This window comes from Salmo salar, chromosome ssa02 (assembly GCF_905237065.1).
Source record: "Salmo salar chromosome ssa02, Ssal_v3.1, whole genome shotgun sequence".
In the NCBI taxonomy this organism is placed as follows: Eukaryota; Metazoa; Chordata; class Actinopteri; order Salmoniformes; family Salmonidae; genus Salmo; species Salmo salar.
This window is the reverse complement of record NC_059443.1, coordinates 38,850,664-38,872,834: the sequence shown is the minus strand read 5'-3', so window position 1 is coordinate 38,872,834 and position 22,171 is coordinate 38,850,664. Positions and strand designations below refer to the sequence as shown.

At 42.9% G+C, this 22,171-nt stretch overlaps 1 protein-coding gene and 1 pseudogene across 3 annotated transcripts; one reads left to right on the top strand and one right to left on the bottom strand.

The window, feature by feature from the left end:
- The first annotated feature begins 1,158 nt into the window (after positions 1-1,158).
- LOC106581701 (tektin-2-like) lies at positions 1,159-16,461 on the top strand (annotated as a pseudogene).
- An 80-nt stretch (positions 16,462-16,541) lies between these two features.
- Positions 16,542-21,523, bottom strand: LOC106582803 (uncharacterized). 3 transcript variants are annotated; one of them, XM_014166257.2, is made up of 6 exons: positions 20,638-21,495; positions 20,288-20,347; positions 19,111-19,461; positions 18,272-18,511; positions 17,507-17,603; positions 16,542-17,018 (listed from the first exon to the last, which is right to left on the bottom strand). In XM_014166257.2, the coding sequence occupies exons 2-6, from the start codon at positions 20,340-20,342 to the stop codon at positions 16,955-16,957; spliced, it is 807 nt and encodes a 268-aa protein (XP_014021732.1). In that variant the 5' UTR covers positions 20,343-20,347; positions 20,638-21,495; the 3' UTR covers positions 16,542-16,954. The 3 variants fall into 3 exon arrangements, with proteins under 3 accessions (XP_014021732.1, XP_014021722.1, XP_014021741.1); XM_014166247.2 differs by having other exon boundaries at positions 20,288-20,393; positions 20,638-21,488; XM_014166266.2 differs by lacking the exon at positions 17,507-17,603 and having other exon boundaries at positions 20,288-20,393; positions 20,638-21,523.
- Positions 21,524-22,171: the final 648 nt, after the last annotated feature.

The following is a 22,171-nucleotide window of genomic DNA, read 5'->3' as shown; positions in this document are numbered from 1 at the left end:
AGCTGTTTGACAAGCAGGTGTCCACATACATTTGGCCATGTAGTGTATATACATAACTTACATACATTAAGTTATTCAAGTATAAATTACCATAGATTACCAAAATTACCTAAGGTTACAGTAACTTTAGTAAATTACCGGTAGCTTTGCAACCATACTCCTGTACAATGCATTATGATGCCGTGATAATGCATTGTAAGATTTGTCATAAGCATGTATGACTAGGCTACAGTATAGCCTAGCCTACTTTGGAAATCTGAACCTGTCACCGTTTCAGGTTAAGAACCACGAATGCAGAATACAATCTAGTCTACCAACTGAACTTTATTTAATTTTCCACCATTGCCTCAAATTAAATGAATCATAACAAACTGGTCGTAATGAAAATGGAAAGTGTACCCGAGTGCACTGAACCAGTTCAAACCTCCTGGAAAATATGGGAAGGATTAAAACTCCTAAAATCCCATTTATAGTCACATTTATCCATTACTAAGTCTATGGCGGAGTGAATCCTCAAGGAAACTCATATCTCTCTCCGTGGAACAGTCAGTGCACAAAGATGGGGTTGTGACAGTGGGCCAACAACCTCACATAACTGTCTGGAATGTAAAGTAATAAGCAGATCACATAAACATGTAAACTGCCGTCCAGAATTCATTCCAGCTACTTCTGCAGGCGTGTAGTGCTCTGGTAGTCCCACGTAGCTACAGGGTCTTTGGTGTGCATGTTTAGGGCTTTTCCACCATAGCTAACTTTACCCCAGGTTTTTCACATTTCATGCTTCATTTGATAGATGGGTAGGTTTTCAGTTACATTTACGTGGCAGTCATGACTACTACCGTCCTTCCTATTCTGTGTCGACCCGTTCCTCCCATGGAAAAGATTAGAAAAGGTTTACTTTCAAGCATTATGTAACCTTTTCAATTGATCATGACCAGGTTTCATACCCTACTATTTGACATAAGAAAACAAATGCAGAAACATCGGGAAGTGCTATAACAGCCTGTGTGCCCATTCTGGTTGGGTCATAACACTAGCAAAAATGTACATTTTAGTGAAAAGGAATTTCCCTTTGCTGATGGAAGGATCTAGACCTGTATACAGGTCTCTACAACCTTTGACTAACTCAATTCAAGCTGTCTATTTATGTTGGTAGGAATGGCCACTGCTAGTAGGAAGCCCGGTCAGCGTTACTGGATGACAGACTGGGAGACCAATAACAAGCTGCTCACGGACACGGCCGAGCACCAACGCCACCAATCACAGCAGACAAGGCAGGAGAGGCGGGCCCTGAGGCACCAGACAGCCTGTAAGGTACAGAGACTGAGAGACAGGGACTGCTATGGATGTCTGATGCCAGGCAGCAGGCGATGCATTGACAGAGATGATCAACTCATGTTCACATCTATACCCCATAATAACAAAGTAATACTGTGCGTGACCGTGGGCTCTTCTCCGTCTGTCTGACACGCTGGGATGAGAGTGACAGCTGAGACAGGCTGGGTGACAGGATCAATGTGGTCACTGAGCAGAAGGACAGACTGCAGTTCTGCGTACAGGCAATGGAGATAGAGATCTATGCTCTGACACAGGTCACTAATGCTTCATATGGCAGAAAATGTGGGAGAACTACTTAATGTTCAACTCCCTTTACTAACCAAAAACATAATCAACACGTATACTGTTGTACGCATGTCACAGAACACAATCTGTCAGTGTCCCTAATTTGTTAGCTTCAGGAACCTCTCAAATTGCTTTGGGAATCCGCATTCCACTATGCTATTTCTATGCACTGTTGTGTCGTCTGGTGCAGTAAACTCTACCTAAATCCTACCCTCATTAAGTAAACTAATCGTAATCTAATTATGCCTGAGGGTGTTATTATTGTTCTTTCTGGAAGTATGTGTGCTTGTTGACAATGAATTATAGCACACGTTTAATCATCCAGAGGCTCTACAGGGGCTTGCGAAGGTTATTCACCCACTTGGCATTTTTCCTATTTTGCTGCCTTACAACCTGGAATTAAAATGGATTTTTGGGCTGTTTGTATCGTTTGATTTACACAACATGCCTACCATTCTGAAGATGTGAAACAAACAAGAAGTTAGACAAAAAAAAACAGAACTAGAGCGTGCATAACTATTCACCCCCCAAAGTCAATACTTTGTAGAGCCACCTTTTGCAGCAATTACAGCTGAAAGTCTCTTGGGGTATGTCTCTATAAGCTTGGCACATCTAGCCACTGGGATTTTTGCCCATTCTTCAAGACAAAACTGCTCCAGCTCCTTCAAGTTGGATGGGTTCCGCTGGTGTACAGCAATCTTTAAGTTATACCACATATTCTCAATTGAATGAGGTCTGGACTTTAACTAGGCCATTCCAAGACATGTAAATGTTTCCCCTTAAACCACTCAAGTGTTGCTTTAGCAGTATGCTTAGTGTCATTGTCCTGCTGGAAGGTGAACCTCCGTCCCAGTCTCAAATCTCTGGAAGACTGAAACAGGTTTCCTTAAATAATTTCCCTGTATTTAGCGCCATCCATCCTTCCTTCATTTCTGACCAGTCTCCCAGTCCCTGCCGGTTCTCGGGGTGATGAGAGATGTTGGGTTTGCGCCAGACAGTGTTTTCCTTGATGGCCAAAAAGCTCAATTTTGGTCTCATCTGACCAGAGTACATTCTTCCATATGTTTGGGGAGTCTCCCACATGCCTTTTGGCGAACACCAAACGTGTTTGCTTATTTTTTTCTTTAAGCAATGGCTTTTTTCTGGCCATTCTTTCCGTAAAGCCCAACTCTGTGGAGTGTACGGCTTAAAGTGGTCCTATGGACAGATACTCCAATCTCCGCTGTGGAGCTTTGCAGCTCCTTCTGGGTTATCTTTGGTCTCTTTGTTGCCTCTCTGATTAATGCCCTCCTTGTCTGGTCTGTGAGTTTTGGTGGGCAGCTGTCTCTTGGCAGGTTTGTTGTGGTGCCATATTCTTTTCATTTTTTAATAATGGATTTAATGGTGCTCCGTGGGATGTTCAGTTTCAGATATTTTTTTATAACCCAACCCTGATCTGTACTTAACAACTTTGTCCCTGACCTGTTTGGAGAGCTCCTTGGTCTTCATGGTGCCGCTTGCTTGCTGGTGCCCCTTGATTAATGGTATTGCAGACTCTGGGGCCTTTCAGAACAGGTGTGTATATACTGAGATTATGTGACAGATCATGTGACACTGAGATTGCACACAGGTGGACTTAATTAAAATAATTATGTGACTTCTGAAGGTAATTGGTTGCACCAGATCTTATTTAGGGGCTTCATAGCAAAGGGGGTGAATACATATGCACGCACCACCTTTCCGTTTAAAAAATATATAATTGCTTCACCAATTTGGACTGTTTTGTGTATGTCCATTACATGAAATCCAAATAAAAATCTATTTCAATTATAGGTTGTAGGAAAAACATCAAGGGGGATGAATACCTTTGCAAGGCACTGTATTTCAGGCGTTTAGTACAAACTGTATTGTCAACCCTGTCTGTCTCTCCCTAACTCTCTCTCTCTCCCAGGTGAAGGAAGAGGTGGAGAGGGCCCTGATGGACACGTCCGTGCCCCTGGAAGTGGTAGTGGAGTGCCTGACCCAGAGAGAGGGCCCGCAGGGGGAGTGAGCTGGTCAGTGACCCCCTGCGGGGACAGCTGAAGAGGGAGGCCCAGATAATTGACACCACGCAGCAAGAGCTGCAGCAGCACATCAGCAAGGCCTTCGAGCAGCTCTGGTAAGCCAAGATAGAGATTTAACTGCCGTAGGTCTTTGGTTGTGTCTCAGGATATGGTTTCATTGATCCATGGAACATAAAGGGCTTCTATCTAACAGACAGTTGTGTTGCTCTTAAAAATAAAGGATAATGCGATGTGAAACCGAAACGGGTGGACGATACTGACAATTGGAGGCATGTGTGTGTGGTCTCAAATTTCATTTCACCATTGCTTCATGAAGACGTATTGCAGCAAATTTGACAGGAAACGTTAAAATTCCACTGTGTTCTGTAGAGTGTGTGCTGATGTATGCCTATAATTAGAATTTAGAATATTAGAATAGACGTTAACTATCTTATGACGGTGTAAAATGGCAGGCATTTTGGTCAGGCAGTTGGGCAGCCAGTGTTGTGATTAAAATATTGTGAAAGCAATCAATTTGAAGATTGTCTTCACAGTATTTTTATTAGCTAACTAGCCAGACAGTTTAATTGGAATGATTCCAATCTTTTTACAAAATAACTGCCAATATTCCATACAAACAAGGCAGTCAATCCACAGCCATACACTGGCTGAAATCAGTTGATGATATTTCAGAGGCTATTTATACAGAAAATGTGTCTAAAACACGTCAAAACTGTATTCATAATTATATGACAATATTTTAGGTTGACAATTCTATTACACAATTTCTGATACATCACATGCCTTTCTTTTATTTTCCTGCATAAGTAAAAGCAGGAAAGTATCACCTATGCCTCTATTGCCATTCATTCCATTTGGATTTCTCCCTGTCCAAAACGGCTGCCATTATCATACCGTTCTGGAACTTTGAGCGTTTATGACATATTCCCTCTAGTAATTTAATAGGATCTCTACCGATGTATGCTTGTTTGTCTATAGTTCTATGGGGGTGATACATCTAATTTCCCTTAACAGTGTAGCATCAATAAAGTTCATTTTAAGCTGCCTCAAGGAAGCCCACCAACAGCTGACCTTAGACCTAACCAACAAGAGTGAAGCCCTGGTTGTGAACCAATCATGCCTGTCACTTACAGACAGGTCACCTGACGTGTCCTTCAAGCCTGACCCCACCCACGTACCCACTAGGTAAGGATGGGAGCAGAGTAGTGCCTTGTCAACATGTGTAGAGTAAAGGAGATGATAATGAGATGATCATGAGTGAAATTCTACTGTATAGTTCTAGCATATTTCTAGGAATTTAGTTTTTCATAATTGTCACCACTAAATAATTTGTTTCGGTGTTCAGATATCAGAACACTCAAAGAAAGCAGAACACTCAAAGGCAGACAAATTCTCAGCCTTTACCTACATCTAGATTTATGGTCTTTTGTACCACTAAACCTCTTCTGATCCTCTAAACCTAAAACATTTTCTAATTTATAACACAGTACTTATAGTGTACAGTACTTACCGATGTATACCTGTGGCTGATTTATTGTCTTGTACCCTGCAGTGCCTCCACACACCAGGAGTCGGTGCAGTTCACCCACTACAACATGACCCAGGCTGAGGAGGCGATGCAGGCTTCCCTACAGCTGAGGGAGACCATGACCTATACAAGGATACAGGTAGCAGAGGACTGATCTAGGATCGGTTTACCCTCCCCAAACTAACATTAACCATTAGAGGTAAAAACACAAGACTGAGCTTAGATCAGTGTCTAATGGCAACTTCAACCTACTCCTACAAAAGAATGTGTGGGTGGGACTGTCTGTGTATTGGGGGAGGAGGAGAGGGATACATGTTATTAATAGCATAGGAGGTTGGGGAATGGAAACTGGGTAGGTGGGGGCTCATGAGGACACCATGAAGAGAGTATGTGTGGGTGTACAGTCAGAGACCGTTTTATGCAGTATGGAAATTGGTTCCATTAGGCGTATAGGGCAACTCCCATAACAAACTAATAAAAAAATGGGTTGTTTGGTATTTCTAAGTGTTTTTGGACAGCAATTTAATAATACGCTTGCTGCCCATTTTAAACTGTATACATGCCTGAGGCTGGTCTAGCCAGAGTGGATACAAATCCCAGCCATACCCTATTCTGCATCTCCCTCATTCTCTGTCTCCCCTCTAATTTCATGCTATCCCCGTTTGAATAAAATGAAAATACTTGAAAAATAAATATATATAACACCGAACAAAAATATAAACGCAACATGCAACAATTTCTAAGATTTTACTGAGTTACAGTTCTCATAAGGAAATCAGTCAATTGAAATAAATTCATTAGGCCCTAGCAATGGATTTCACATGACTGGGAATAGGGGCTGGATTAGAAAACCAGTCAGTGTCTGATGTGACCACAATTTGCCCCATGCAGTGTGACACATCTCCTTTGCATAGAGTTGATCAGGCTGTTGATTGTGGCCTGTGGAATGTTGCCCCACTCCTCTTCAATGGCTTTGCGAAGTTGCTGTATATTAATGGGAACTGGAACACGCTGTCATGCAGTACATGTCGATCCAGAATATCCCAAACATGCTCAATGTCTGGCCTCAGGATCTTGTCACGGTATCTCAAATTGCCATCGATAAAATGCAGTTGTGTTCATTGTCCTTAGCTTATGCCTGCTCATACATAACCCCACCTCCACAATGTTGACATCAGCAAACCATACACCCTGTCTGCCATCTGCCTGGTACAGTTGAAACTGGGATTCATCCGTGAAGAGCACACTTCTCCACCGTGCCAGTGGCCATACAAGGTAAGTATTTGCACACTGAAGTCGGTTACGATGCCGAACTACAGTCGGGTCAAGACCCTGGTGAGGACGACGAGCATGCAGATGAGCTTCCCTGAGACGGTCTCTGACAGTTTATGCAGAATTTCTTCTGTTGTGCAAACCCACAGTTTCATCAGCTGTCTGGGTGGCTGGTCGCAGACCTTCCCTCAGGTGAAGAAGCTGGATGTAGAGGTCCTGGGCTGGCGTGGTTACGTGTCGTGGTTACGCGTCGCGGTCTACGGTTATGAGGTCTGTTGGACATACTGCCAAATTCTCTAAAATTACGTTGGCCTCCAATAGAGAAATTATGTTGGCTTATGGTAGAGAAATGAATATTCAAAAGGCACTCACACATCTGAGCAATCTTTTTTGCAGGTGCATGGTAACAGTTGAACAATATGAAGGAAATGGGAAAAACCGCACACTGCTCTTGATAGTATCATTGATCTTTAATAAGCTTACGTATCGGCCTCACGGCCTTCCTCAGAGCTTTACGTATCGGCCTCACGGCCTTCCTCAGAGCTTTACGTATCGGCCTCACGGCCTTCCTCAGAGCTTTACGTATCGGCCTCACGGCCTTCCTCAGAGCTTTACGTATCGGCCTCACGGCCTTCCTCAGAGCTTTACGTATGGGCCTCACGGCCTTCCTCAGAGCTTTACGTATCGTCCTCACGGCCTTCCTCAGAGCTACGTATCGGCCTCACGGCCTTCCTCAGAGCTACGTATCGGCCTCACGGTCTTCCTCAGAGCTTTACGTATCGGGCTCACGGCCTTCCTCAGAGCTTTACGTATCGGCCTCACGGCCTTCCTCAGAGCTACGTATCGGCCTCACGGCCTTCCTCAGAGCTTTACGTATCGGCCTCACGGCCTTCCTCAGAGCTTTACGTATCGGCCTCACGGCCTTCCTCGGAGCTTTACGTATCGGCCTCACGGCCTTCCTCGGAGCTTTACGTATCGGCCTCACGGCCTTCCTCAGAGCTTTACGAATCGGCCTCACGGTCTTCGTCGGAGCATTTGTGAGTTTAAAAAAATTAGCACCCTTATGTAGACCTAGCCCCACCCACATCCGTTCCACACATCGAAAGGCGTTGGAGGCGAAGGAAAAACGAACAAGTGCTACCAAATATAACAATATGCATTTCATAAATATTTGAATAAAGTGTGTAAAGACCCGCTAAAGCTAAAGAACACTCCGTAATGTTCACAACCACATATACTTTGAACTCGCGAAAAGTAGGAGGTGTGGTCAAGAAACACTGGCATATTTTATTATCGGACCCAGCTTTGCCGGCTGAATTACAAAATTCAGCACTTATTGTGTATAGGAGAGGTCGCAATTTACGCGATAAATTGGTTCATGCCAACTGCCAGCCACAAAAGAAAATCAGCCAGGCTCTTCTACGCCCTCTTCCAAATGGTAGCTATAAATGCAGAGGATGCGCACAGTGCAACAATATGATGAAGTGTGAATATTTCTGCCACCCACATACAGGAAAACGGTTCCAAATATATTACATTATTATGTGTTCCACCACCTATGTTATTTACATTATTGTCCATGTGTGCTGTGCTATGTAGGTAAAACCTCTCGTTCTCTCAAACAGAGAATCAGTGAACATAAAAGTTCAATCAGAAGAAACAACGGATTATCCAGTCACAGTACATTTTAATGACCTAAAGCATGACATTTCTACCTTTTTAGATTTTGTGGCATAGAGAAAGTTAAGATATCAGACAGGGGAGGTGACATTAATAATACTCTGAGCAAAAGAGAATGTTTTTGGATTTTGACCCTCCAGACATTATTTCCTAAAGGACTTAATGATGAAATGCCTATGTATGTTATGTTGTGAATATGAACATGAATTATGCTCCTATTTAAGATTACTCTGATGTTTTTCGTACGATGCACCCAATGATTAATGAAAACCTGCTCGGTAGGTCCATGTCCTCATTGTGGTTTTATAGACGTGTTTAATACGTCTTATTTACACACGTTATTCGAATATTTATGAAATGTATATTGTTATATTTGGTAGCACTTATTTGTTTTTCCTGCGCCTCCAACCCCTTTCGATGCGTGGAATGGATGTGGGTGGGGCTAGGTCTACATAAGGGTGCTCTTTTTTTTTTTTTTACTCACAAAAGCTCCGACGAAGGCCGTGAGGCCGATACGTAAGCTTATTATGGAGAAATGTATATTAAATTCTCTAGCAACAGCTCTGGTGGACATTCCTGCAGTCAGCATCCCAGTTGCACGCTCCCTCAACTTGAGACGCAGTGTGTTGTGTAACAAAACTGCACATTTTAGTGGCCTTTTATTGTCCCCAGCACAAGGTGCACCTGTGTAATGATCATGCTGTTTAATCAGATTCTTGATATGCCACAAAAAAATATGAATAACGTACAGTCCATAATTATTGTCAGTCTTGATAAAGATGAGTAAAAAGGACTGTTTAAAATAAATAATACAAGTATTGAGCAATATTGCATGCACATTTTCTGGGTGGAAATTGTATTATTTTATACCAATACAATTGCTTAGATAAAGAGATTGTGTTCAAAAACTAATAACTAAAAACTAAAATGGGGTTTAAAATTATTGGCACCCCTGTTTTCAGTACTCTAGCACCCTTCCCTTGTGAGGATAACGACACTGAGCCTTTTTCTAAAATGTTTTATGAGATTGGAGAACCCATTGTGAGCGATCTTAGACCGTTCCTCTATAAAGAATCTTTCCAGATCCTTGATATCCTTCGTCTGCTCTTATGGACTGCCCTCTTCAAATCAAACCACAGGTTTTCAATGGGGTTCAAGTCTAATTGCTCCTGTAACTCGCTCTGGATAAGACCGTGTACTAAATGGCTAATGTAAAAGTCCATAGACTGAGATAGCAATTGCAAAATGTTGATTTTGTGGTCAATTAACCATTTCTTTGTGGATTTTGATTAGTGCTTGGGGTTATTGTCTTGCTGGAAGATCCACTTCCGGCCAAGTGTCAGTCTCTTGGCAGAGGTCCCAAGGTTTTGGGTTAAAATATCCTGGTACTTATTACTTGGTAAAAGTTGATGATGCCATTGACCTTAACAAGGGCCCCAGGACCAGTGGAAGCAAAATAGCCCCATAACATCAAAGATCCACCACCATATTTTACCGTAGGTATGAGATACTTTTCTGCATACAGTGCATTCAAAAGTATTCAGACCCCTTCCCTACTTCCACATTTTGTTATGTTACAGGCTTATTCTAAAATGGGTTAAATAAAGAAAATTCCTCATCAATCTACACACAATACCCCATAATGACAAAGTGAAAACAGATTTTTAGACATTACCTTATTTACATAAGTATTCAGACCCTTTGTTATGAGACTCGAAATTAAGCTCAGGTGCATCCTGTTTCCATTGGTCATCCTTGAGATGTTTCTACAACTTGCTTGGAGTCCACCTGTGGTAAATTCCATTGATTGGACATGCTTTGGAAAGGCACACTCTTGTGTATACACTACCATTAAAACATTTTGGGTCACCAAGAAATGTCCTTGTTTTTGAAAGAAAAGCACGTTTTTTTGTCCATTAAAATAACATCAAATTGATCAGAAATACAGTGTAGACATTGTTAATGTTGTAAATGACAATTGTAGCTGGAAACGGCTGATTTGTAATGGAATATCTACATAGGCGTACAGAGGCCCATTATCAGCAACCATCACTCCTGTGTTCCAATGGCACGTTGTGTTAGCTAATCCAAGTTTATAATTTTAAAAGGCTATTTGATCATTAGAAAACCCTTTTGCAATTATGTTTTCAGCACAGCTGAAAACTGTTGTCCTGATTTAAAGAAGCAATAAAACGGTCCTTCTTTAGACTAGTTGAGTATCTGGAGCATCAGCATTTGTGGGTTCAATTACAAGCTCAAAATGACGAGAAAATCTTCTATTCTTGTTCTGTGAAATTAAGGCTATTCCATGCGAGAAATTGCCAAGAAACTGAAGATCTCGTACAACGCTGGTTCTAACCAGAATAGAAAGAGGAGTGGGAGTGGGAGGAGTGGGAGGCCCCTGTGCACAACTGAGCAAGAGGACAAGTACATTAGAGTGTTTAGTTTAAGAAAGACGCCTCACAAGTCTTCAGTCTTCAACTGGGAGCTTCATTAAATAGTACCCGCAAAACACCAGTCTCAATATCAACAGTGAAGATGCGACTCCTAGGCAGAGTTGCAAAGAAAAAGCCATATCTCAGACTGGCCAATAAAATTAAAGATTAAGCTGGGCAAAAGAACACAGACACTGGACAGAGGAAGACTGGAAAAAGTGTTATGGACAGAGGAATCTAAGTTTGAGGTGTTCGGATCACAAAGAAGAACATTTGTGAGACGCAGAAAAAATGAAAAGACGCAGGAGGAGTGTTTTACGCCATCTGTCAAGCATGATGGAGGGAATGTGATGTTCTGGGGGTGCTTTGGTGGTGGTAAAGTGGGAGATTTGTACAGGGTAAAAGGGATCTTGAAGAAGGCGGCTATCACTCCATTTTGCAACGCCATGCCATATCCTGTGGACGGCGCTTAATTGGAGCCAATTTCCTCCTACAACAGGACAATGACCCAAAGCACAGCTCCAAACAATGCAAGAACTATTTAGGGAAGAAGCAGTCAGCTGGTATTCTGTTTATAATGGAGTGGCCAGCACAGTCACCGGATCTCAACCGTATTGAGCTGTTGTGGGAGCAGCTGACCATATGGTATGTACTGTAAGAAGTGCCCATCAAGCCAATCCAACTTGTTTGAGGTTCTTCAGGAAGCATAGGGGGAAATCTCTTTAGATTACCACAACAAATTGACAACTAGAATGCCAAAGTTCTGCAATTGCTGCAAATGGAGGATTCTTTTTTTACGAAAGCAAAGTTTGAAGGACACAATTATTATTTCAATTTAAAAATCATTATTTATAACCTTGTCAACATCTTGACTATATTTCCTATTCATTTTGCAACTAATTTCATGTATGTCGAAGGAATTGGAGCGCCGTGGAGCGCCAAGACAGGTTCGTGTCGAGGCACAGATCTGGGGAAGGCTTCAGCAGCATTGAAGGTCCCCAAGAACACAGTGGCCTCCATTAATCTTAAATGGAAGAAGTTTGGAACCACCAAGAGTCATCCTAGAACCCCCATCCTAACTGAGCAATCTGGAGAGAAGGCCTTGGTCAGAGAGGTGACCAAGAACCCGATGTTCACTCTGACAAAGCTCCAGAGTTCCTCTGTGGAGATGGGAGAACCTTCCAGAAGGATAACCATCTTTGCAGCACTCCACCAATCAGGCCTTTATGGTAGAGTGGCCAAATGGAAGCCGCCACTCAGTAAAAGGCACATGACAGCCTGCTTGGAGTTTGCCAAAAGGCACCTAAAGACTCTCAGACCATGAGCAACAAGCTTCTCTGGTCTGATGAAACCAAGATTGAACTCTTTGTCCTGAATGCCAAGTGTCACGTCTGGATGAAACCTGGCACCATCCCTACAGTGAAGGATGGTGGTGGCAGCATCATGCTATGGGAATGTTCATTGGCAGGGACTGGGAGAATAGTCAGGATTGAGGGAAAGATGAACGGAGTAAAGTACAGAGAGATCCTTGAAAACCTGCTCTAGAACGCTCAGGACCTCAGACTGGGGCGAAGGCTCACCTTCCAACAGGACAACGACCCTAAGCACACAGCCAAGACAATGTAGGAGTGGCTTCAGGATAAGTCTCTGAATGTCCTTGAGTGGCCAGATCCCGGACTTGAACTCTATCTAACATCTCTGGAGAGACCTGAAAATAGCTGTGCAGTGACGCTCCCCATCCAACCTGACAGAGCTTGAGAGGATTTGCAGAGAAGAATGGGAGTAACTCCCCAAATACAGGTGTGTCAAGCTTGTAGCATCAAACCCAAGAAGACTCGAGGCTGTAATTGCTATTTTAATTTCATTTTTTTAAATGAAATCTGTATATGCTCGCGTGCGTGCCCAAAGAGCTCTAATTTCATGTCAACTGACCATAGCACCGGTCCAATTCAAGTGCCAATGGCGTTCATCAAACTCCAGGCGGTGCTATGATCAAATATTATATATGCTATAGCTCAGTATTTGTATTTATTTTAAACAGCCTTTTTTGCTCATCTTTATGGACATGAATGTATTGCAAATACGCCAGTAAGTTGACTTCAGTAACTGTTGTATTGGAATACTGGTGTAGGGGATTGTTTAAGCTGAGGAGGACATATGGGTTTATTTTAAAGGCATGCGTTAGCACTTGTTTATTTGGCTCAGGCTGAAGCGGTGTAAACTGTATCCGAAGAATATCATCCTGATCGATATACAGTACAGAAGCATTGAACAGGAACGGGAGTCTGACCTATAAATGCTGTATATCCTCTTTACGAGGGGATTGTAATGTGTGCCTGAGGGTTGGTATTCTCCCTCACACAGTCTGAAGAGGACATTGTCATCCCAATTTGAAAACATCATAAGCATTTTTGGGATAAGCTTTAAGGACTTGTTACTTAAAAAAACTGCCATGATTGCACTAGCGGTTCTGGGGGGGGGCAGTGCCCCTGTGACAACAATTTTGGACCCCGTTGTGGCCCCCCTAAATGTGGAGTATGAAATAATTTTTACATAACTAATTTTTGCTATCTTTCTTTTTTTTACATCCGTTATTAGACAGTGGCAACGATGATGATTATGAACATGGTCTTTTGCCTGCTAATGCCTGCAATGTAGTGAAGAAAACGATATGATAACAATAACGTCTAATGTAACTGGCCCCTCTAACAGTACAACTGGCCCCAGCTTGCCTCCCCCCCCAGTTGAAATGGTCTAGAATCACAACTGCATGATTGGCCATTTTCATGAACTGAAGTGTAACTGACTTAGTATAGCAACATCATCCTCTCCTTAGAGTGTCTCAGAGTAGGAGTGCTAATCTACTGTAGGATCAGGTCCATATAATCTTGTTCATTAGGATCTAAAAGGCAAGACTGATCCTATATCAGCACACCTACTCTGAGACTTTCTGAACAGAGTCCTGTTCATTAGGGCACACAATGGAAAATGTATTTCAATGCAAAATGCAAAATTCTGCTTTGACTAAATATTGATATTGAGGACAGACGTACAGTGAGGGGGAAAAAGTATTTGATCCCCTGCTGATTTTGTACGTTTGCCCACTGACAAAGAAATGATCAGTCTATAGTTTTAATGGTAGGTTTATTTGAATAGTGAGAGACAGAATAACAACAAAAAAAACTCCAGAAAAACGCATGTCAAAAATGTTATAAATGGATTTGCATTTTAATGAGGGAAATAAGTATTTGACCCCCTCTCAATCAGAAAGATTTCTGGCTCCCAGGTGTCCAGAGCTAAGCCTTAGAAATGCTCTTGTTAAGCATTAATGACATGCATAGCTCTTACACCGGGTCCTTCTCATGCTATACATCCACTAAACCCATTAGACCTCCCTCCCCCCATCTCTCTGACCTAAAGCTGATCTCCCTTCTAATCAGTGCAGCACAGCCATTTTCCTTTGTTAGCGCCCCACTGGGCCCCCATCCATCTCCATAGACATGAATACCTATAGTCCTGGTAAGGAAATCCACTCCAGAGGCAATAACAATAGCAGTGTCTGGAATGCACAGGGAGAGATTAGATAAGGCTGGGGTCAATGCAGGGAAGGCAGATCGCCTAGGTTTCTCATGAATGTGTTATGGATCAGTAACGTCATATATCCAGTAGACTACAGTAGATCTGAACAAGAAGTGGAATTTATGAATCAGCTATTGTGTGCGAGCTAGAGGCTAGAACCATAGAGAGCATAGATGGTGATAAGATAGTATTGACTAGCATAGAAAGCAAAGTGGACAATTCTAGACGGCCTTTCTTAGCTGCGGGAGGTTTCTCCAGGCTTCTCAGTGCTGACTCTGCTCTTTTGACTCCGTCTGTCCCACCAGACCAGAGAGGAGATCACAGAGCTGTTGAGGGGCATCCATTGTCTGGAGCAGGAGCTGCTGCCTACAGAGTGCCCCCTGAAGCTGGTCCATACCAGGCTGGAGAATAGGAACTCGAGGCCCGGAGTGGACCTCTGCAGAGACCAGGTAGAATCATAATAATAGAATTACTGGAATGGGGAAAAAGCCCCTCAATCCAGGGCAATTTGACAGTACACTCACTATGACCGCTGGTCCCACAAGTCAAGGGAAATTGACATGTCTATTTTACTCATTCGATTTCTATGGTTGATTCTAACTTGTAAAGCAAGAATGGGTTTTCTTTAGTCCTGGAGGATCAGACGTTTGTTCTATGAAAGCCTGCACAGATTGACCCTTCAGAGGACCTGAGTTGTGGTAAAGGTTGATTTTGTCATGGAAAAAGAGCTGTGTCTCTGTTAGTCATATTATACTGAACAAAAATCAAAATCAAAACGCAATATGTAATGTGTTGGGCCCATGTTTCATGAGCTGAAATAAAAGATGCCATACATATTCCATATGCTAAAAAATCTATTTCTCTCAAATTGTGTGCACAATTACATCCCCATTAGTCAGCATTTCTCCTTTGACAAGTTAATCCATCCACCTGACAGGTGTGGCATATCAAGAAGCTGGTTAAACAGCATGATCATTACACAGGTGCACCTTGTGCGGGGGACAATAAAAGGCCACTCTAAAATGTGTAGTTTTGTCACACAACACAATGCCACAGATGTCTCAAGTTTTGAGGGAGTGTGCAATTGGCATGTTGACTGCAGGAATATCCACCAGAGCTGTTGCCAGAGAATTTAATGTTAATTTCTATACAATAATGTTGTTTTAGAGAATTTGGCAGTACGTCCAACCGGCCTCACAACCACAGACCACGTGTAACCTCCACATCCGGCTTCTTCACCTGCGGGATCGTCTGAGACCAGCCACCCGGACAGCTGAACAAATTGAGGAATATTTCTGTCTAATAAAAATAAAAAATAAATGATTTCACCTTTATTTAACCAGGTAGGCCAGTTGAGAACAAGTTCTCATTTACAACTGCGACCTGGCCACGATGAAGCAAAGCAGTGTGACACAGACAACAACACAGAGTTACACATGGAATAAACAAACGTACAGTCAATAACACAATAGGAAAAAATCTATATACAGTGTGTGCAAATGAGGTAAGATTAGGGAGGTAAGGCAATAAATAGGCCGTAGTGGCGAAGTAATTACAATTTAGCAATTAAACACTGGAGTAAAGCCCTTTTGTGGGGAAAAACTCATTCTGATTGGATAGGTGTGGCTGCGCCCGGGCTCTGTCATGTGAAATCCTTAAATTAATGAATTTATTTTAATTGCCTGATTTCCTTCTATGAACTGTAAATCAGTAAAATCATTGAAATTGTTGCATGTTGCGTTTATATTTTTGTTCAGTATATAATGTGTGTCCATACCTTGACTGTGATCTCTGTAGGTGCATTCTGGACTGGTGGCAGAGGCTAAGCAGTTGGGAGCCACCATAGAAGTGTTACACTCACATAGACTTGGCTAGATTCTGCTGTATGTGTTATTGAGTTGCTATTACAGTGAGCACATCGTATATCCGCCTTGTACGACTCATTCACAGCATATTGAACATATGATGTGTTCACTTTCATAGCATATTGGCATTTAATGTAAGGACTCCCCCCACACCATCTAACCCTGTGTTGCTGTTCTGTGTACCAGGCACACTCTGCAGTCCCTAGAGGAGCAACAGCCTGTATGGGAGACGACCTGTCCAGGAAGCAGGGGGCCCTGGAGCTGGAGCAGCGCAGCGACCTCATCCGCTAGCACCTGGAGACCCTGTCTGAGTCTGAGACAGCCGTCCCCATGCCCGGCCTCACCAGAGAGATGTACTGATGAGGTGGACACACACATGAACTCACATACGCACACTTTTATTCATGGCCATAAATCATTTTGAAATTCACTATGTATAGAGCAGTTGTACTTTGACTCCCATTCCCTGACTGAATTGTGGATTTACAATAGCGATCAATTTAACTAAAGCCTCACACAGTTTAAAATGTGCTTTTTATTACAAAGAATACACAGCTAAATATACAATACGTTTATAATATACAAAAGCTACAAAATAAGGAATTTAATTTAAAACAGACTATTTTAGAGCATTATATAAAAAAATGGCATGTGTAGTTCAGTACAATGAGAGGCGGTGTAAAAATGATAGCGACAACAAAAACAGGCAACACACTGGGCAAAAGTTCCTCTTTCCATTTTTAGAACTCGTCAACTGGCCAACAAGCAGTTCACTCTCCACATTGTTCCAATGCATTGAAAGGTCATGCTGCTCACAGGGAAGGAAGCTCCTCCCAAAGTGTTTTGTACACCTACTGTCCTTTTATAAGTCCATCTTTGAGTAGGGGAGTATAGCGAAATAACTTGGGTACTGTAGTCAATGGTTCGCCATTACAAGTTGTCCTCAAAATGCTCCTGAAGCCTCTCGCCTCTGTTACTGTATCGCCTGTGTCTCCTAAACAGAAACCAACAAACTCTAATATGTGTAAATACAACAACACACTGTACATTTTTAACATTTTAGTCATTTAGCAGACACTCTTATCCAGAGTGACTTACAGGACCAATTAGGGTTAAGTGCTTTGCTCAAGGGCACATCGGCATATTTTGCACCTAGTCAGCTCGGGGATTCGAACCAGCGACCTTTTGGTTACTGGCCCAACGCTCTTAACCGCTAGGCTACCTGCCGCCCTATATTGTACTGACAGAATAAACAAAATAATTGTAATATCAACTGACAATGTCAAGCGTGCAATGCCTTGATGTGATATTGTAGCTTCCCATTTTGAGGTGCCCATCCATTCTCTCTCTTCCCACTCTGCAGTCTGTCAGCGACCTCCGTTTCCTTGCTATGTATGGCTTTATCTTACAGTATGTACCGTAGCTCAAAACGAAATGTGTATCTGCACCGCGTGACTAGAGTGTCAGTGTGTGTTACCGTACCTCCACAGTAGAAAAGCGAGCGCTGCTCCACAGACCAGCAGGATGATGAGAGAGACCACCGCCACCGTGGTCCTCTTGCCCTCTCTCTCACACGGCTCTGACGGACCAGACAGGACAAGGTCACAGCAAAGCAACATGGGGACATGTTATGGTGTCCCTAGGACAGCCTCGGAGTCACTCGAACTTGGCTCTCGAAATATGGACACTGTTCATACAGTATTAACATGAGCGCTACATAGGGCATACCACTCACACACACAGAGGCTGTACATTCAATGGATATGAATGGTGTGGGCACTAGCTTGGGCGTCGACTGTTTCTGCATTCAGCAATGCCTTTTGAGGAAAAGTTACCTACCTGTTCTGTCTGTCAAGGAGATATGAGATTTCTTACCCATGCTTTGCAGTACTATTACATAGAACATTGGTCACCGACCCTGGTCCTGTAGGAACTGCAGGGTTTTCTTACAACCTAGCACAACCACATCTGATTCAGCCTTGAGCTGCGCTAGCTAGCTAGAGGAACAGTCTGCATACACTGTAGCTCTGCGTGACCAGGGTGGGTGACCACTGGCATAGAGACTAACAGACAGATGGCTCATTCACACTATAGGGCCAACATTATTATTTCTAGCACGGTTCCATCAAAAGCAGTATGGTGGATGCGTAACCAGGCCGTGCCAGTGCAGCTTGGCTCGGTTTGGCCCTGTAGTGTGAATCAGGCATGAGAGACAGATGGGGTTAGTTAGTGCGTGGGGTTCCATACCTGCTGTGTAGGTGGCAGAGCTGTGGCCCAGCTTGTTGCTCACCATGCAGGTGAAGTGGCCACAGATGGGGGCGGAGGAGATGAACAGGGTCTTCCCATCAGCCGACACGTGTCCCACAGCATCGGCGATGGCTGCCCGCTCGTGGAGCCAGCTGAATTTAAGGTCTGTCCCCCAGGTCTCCACACAGAACAGGGAGGAGTGGGACACGTTCACTCTCACTGAGGGGTGGTGCACAGCCTCTGAGAGGAAAGACAAGAGACAGAGAAAAGAGAATGAGACCAGGTGTGAGAGAGGTTCGACTTGGAAGTTGGAACTGAAAATTGTCTTGAAGAGGAGAACGAGAGAGACAGAGGGTGGTTGCGTGGTGAAGTAACAGTGTGAGTTGAGCGTGTTGTCTACTGAGGCTCGGTGGTGGGGACTTGAGGAGGAAACGCATCAGAAACTTAGAAAGAAGACATTTTGACAGAGACAAATATAGAGCTTGGAACCATTGAAGAGGGATTGTGCGAGACAGTCGTTGGACTGATGAACTGAAATATTACCGACTCAAAGTTGAGTGTTGGACTGCAGTGAAGCATACATTTACGTTATAAAGACAAAGAAAGAGCTTAGGCAGAACTGACCCAACAGTTAATCCTCTATAAGAACATCACTCCAGAGGACAGGAAGGAATATCTAGGAATGTATTCAAAATGGCAACGTAATCAGAAAGTCTGTGTTGTCACATAACTAACACGTCATTATAGTGACATTTTAAGTAATACGTCAGCATAGGTGACATAGAACAACGGTTAAATGTCACTTTTGAAATATTCTACTTAGATGTTCACCGTCGTACCGTACTCCTTGACGGTACACTGTCCAGCGGTCTTGACGCCAGCCTGGTCAGTGACGGTCACGATGTATACCCCGCTGTCCGCCACGCCAAAGCCCTCCAGCTTCAGTATTGACCCCTGCTCCTCCAAACTCAGACGCCCGTCCAAGCGTTTTTCTTGACCGGGGAATGTAATCAACGTCACCTTCCCTGGAGTCTTTGCGTTCTCTGGCTCCCGTTCCCAGGTTATCATGGAGATCTTTTCTTTTGGACCGTGGTCGATCTGGACCTGGAGAACTAGACGTCCGGCTGGGAGTACATTGACTGGCTGCGGGGTCTGGAAGTGGACCGACATGCACTGGTACCCACAAGACACTGGGGACAGAAACATGATCATACGTTATTGTATTGCCTGTGGTGATTGGATATCAATACCTTACCAACCTTCGATGGAGCCTGATGGTGAGAGAAATTTGAGGAAGGGCTCATTGTAATGGCAGGAGTGGAATGAAATGGCCATTTCAATGAGCCTGTCCTCCGATTTTAAAATGACACCAGCCTCCACTGCTAACCACTGATACGGTTGGTTTCTATGTTTTTCATGTCTTAGCACATGATTTCTTACATTTATATTTAGTATGAAGTGAAGAGGACTTTCATCGGGTAGTCAAACAGTGACTACAGAGAGCACATGACAGTTCTGCCTGATGTGATGTTTGTCAAGCTTTGTTGTTACATGACTAACCCTCTGTGGAAACCTCCATCTAACACAAAGGGAAGTTTACATCTCTTACAGGGAAAGACATTTCCTCAGAAGACACAGATTGAAACACACCCTATTGTCTCAATCACCTTAGATGGCCAGAGTTGCACACTCCTTGGCTCGGTCTAGACATATACAATAGTACTGTATTCCTTGGCTTTGAACTCAAACCGTTTTCTTTCAGAAGTGCGATGCAAGCAACTACAACATAGGTGCACTGAAGACAGTATATCACACACAAACTGAAAATCTCGACACCCAGAACCAAATGTTAAGGCTGTCACGTGAGACTACTGATAATGTATCAGTTCAATACTAATATGGTACATACACAAATGGCCAAATAGAGCAGTCAAATACACTGCGCCTGGTTGCACCAATACACTTAGATACAGTAGTGTGACATTTTTATGTATCATGTTGCACAGAAGCACTTACACAAGAGCAGAGGTAGCAAAGAGAGGCTCCAGGAGAGACAGTGTTGCAGCCTCATGGCACCTGAGAGAGGGAGAGAGAGAATAACAGACTGACAGACAGTCTGAGACTGAGAAAGGGAGAGAGAAAGAGAGAGAGAGAGGGGAATAACAGACTGAGGACGTTTGTCTTGGATGGTTCCCATGACCTCTCTGATAAGAGACCGATAGAGACCCAGTTTTCCAAAGAAGTCATTGTTTCACTTCCTTTTCAATGTCTGACTTAGTAGCTTGCCTTAAGTAACCGGTCTATATTTATGCATAGACAATGACTTGCACTGGATCAAAGTCAGCAGCAGTTTGAAATTCACTTACCTTCCCAACTGTACAATGGATTATGAGTCAGAGATTATGAGTCTGGAAGTGGCAGGAGGTGCATTCATTCAAAAGGAAGCCCACTTTTCAGGGGTAGGGCACAGCACGCCAGGAAGCTTGGATGCAGTTTTATAATAGAAAAACAAAAAAATCCTTACGCAAATAGAACAGAAAAATGTCAACCATCAAAAACAACCCAAAGAAAGAGGCTGGAGTGAACTAAAAGTTGCTCTGATAGATTGCAGTCTGGTGCAGGACTTTGTACTCGCAGCCCTTCCCTGTGTGAGGTCCAGCCAGTTAGGTACTTAGACGTCACCTTGTTTTGAAGCTGTGCAATTTCCTCTTTCCCTTTCCTGTACAATAAATGCCACTACTCAGCTGTGTTTAAACAAGTGGATTCTATTGTATTCTGTTGTAAAATGATCACACTGATTATCACTCCTCCCCCCTCCATCTGTTTGTGTCCAAGCACCCTCTCAAATGCCAATGCAACAAATCATATTGTCCGGACACATACTTTGACACCAAGGTTTGAACACAATAATCAAATAGAAAAGTAAATAAAATTAGAATAGCATTCTCTCAAGGGAAAGTTAACAATGTTGGAATGCTTTGTTCAAAAATGTGTTTTGTAGTTTTGTGGTGTTTTTCCATTATTATTCAGGTTATGATGATGGATTTTTCTATAACAATATCAAGCTATTCCTTATTTTTTTTACATTTCCTGTTGAAAAACAATATACGACGTATGAATTCAGTAAGTATGAATACAGTTAAGTACACACACTTAAGGGTAACAAACTTGATGTAGTAGGCTATTCAAGGAGTTGGTCTGATGGTGCCCTCTGATGTCATCGGCCTCCCCCTTGCTTGCAGAAACAATAGAGGAGCAATAGAGAACAATGCAGAAAGGCCCACCCCCCACTTGTGCCATGTCATAAGCGTACCTGGACCACCTAGTGCCTTTTAAGTAAATCAGGTGCAAAGGAGACTGGAGTGCAACTTTAATTTCGTATTGTTAATTTGCAAAAACAATTAACAATACGGTAAAGTATTTTCAATTCACGTTCTCTGTGAATGACAATGACCATCCATAAATGAAATCAGGGGTGCAACATGCCCCCCCTCCCCCACATTCTGAAATTGCATTTTTGTTCCCCCCAGTTTTATCATTGGAATGTGATACAAAATGAGGCAACGGTGTGCTTTATGACCATGCAGATGTCTCCGAGCAGTAGGTTAGGCTGTTGGGATTTTTGTATCTGATTGGATAAAAAAAAAAAATGCCCCCCCCCCCAATTCTAAAACCAAAGTTGCGCCTCTGAATGATATTATGAATAGAGGAAGTTCTAAAACAAGCCAGTGGATGGCGCTATTTCATGAAATAGTTGGTGCTATGCTTTTCCTCCCTCATCCAGACTGCTGTGTTTCTAAACTCAGCAAAAAAAGAAATGTTCCTTTTTCAGGACCCTGTCTTAAAAAAGATAATTCGTAAAAATCCAAATAACTTCACAGATCTTCATTGTAAAGGGTT

Excerpts from the sequence above, each read along its gene's own strand:
- LOC106582803 (XM_014166257.2), bottom strand. The coding sequence starts at position 20,342 with ATGAGGCTGCAACACTGTCTCTCCTGGAGCCTCTCTTTGCTACCTCTG. Across the intron at positions 18,512-19,110 it reads GTGTACCGTCAAGGAGTACG|AGGCTGTGCACCACCCCTCA; the intron begins GTACGACGGTGA and ends CTTTCCTCTCAG. Across the intron at positions 17,604-18,271 it reads CTCTGCCACCTACACAGCAG|AGCCGTGTGAGAGAGAGGGC; the intron begins GTATGGAACCCC and ends CTGGTCCGTCAG.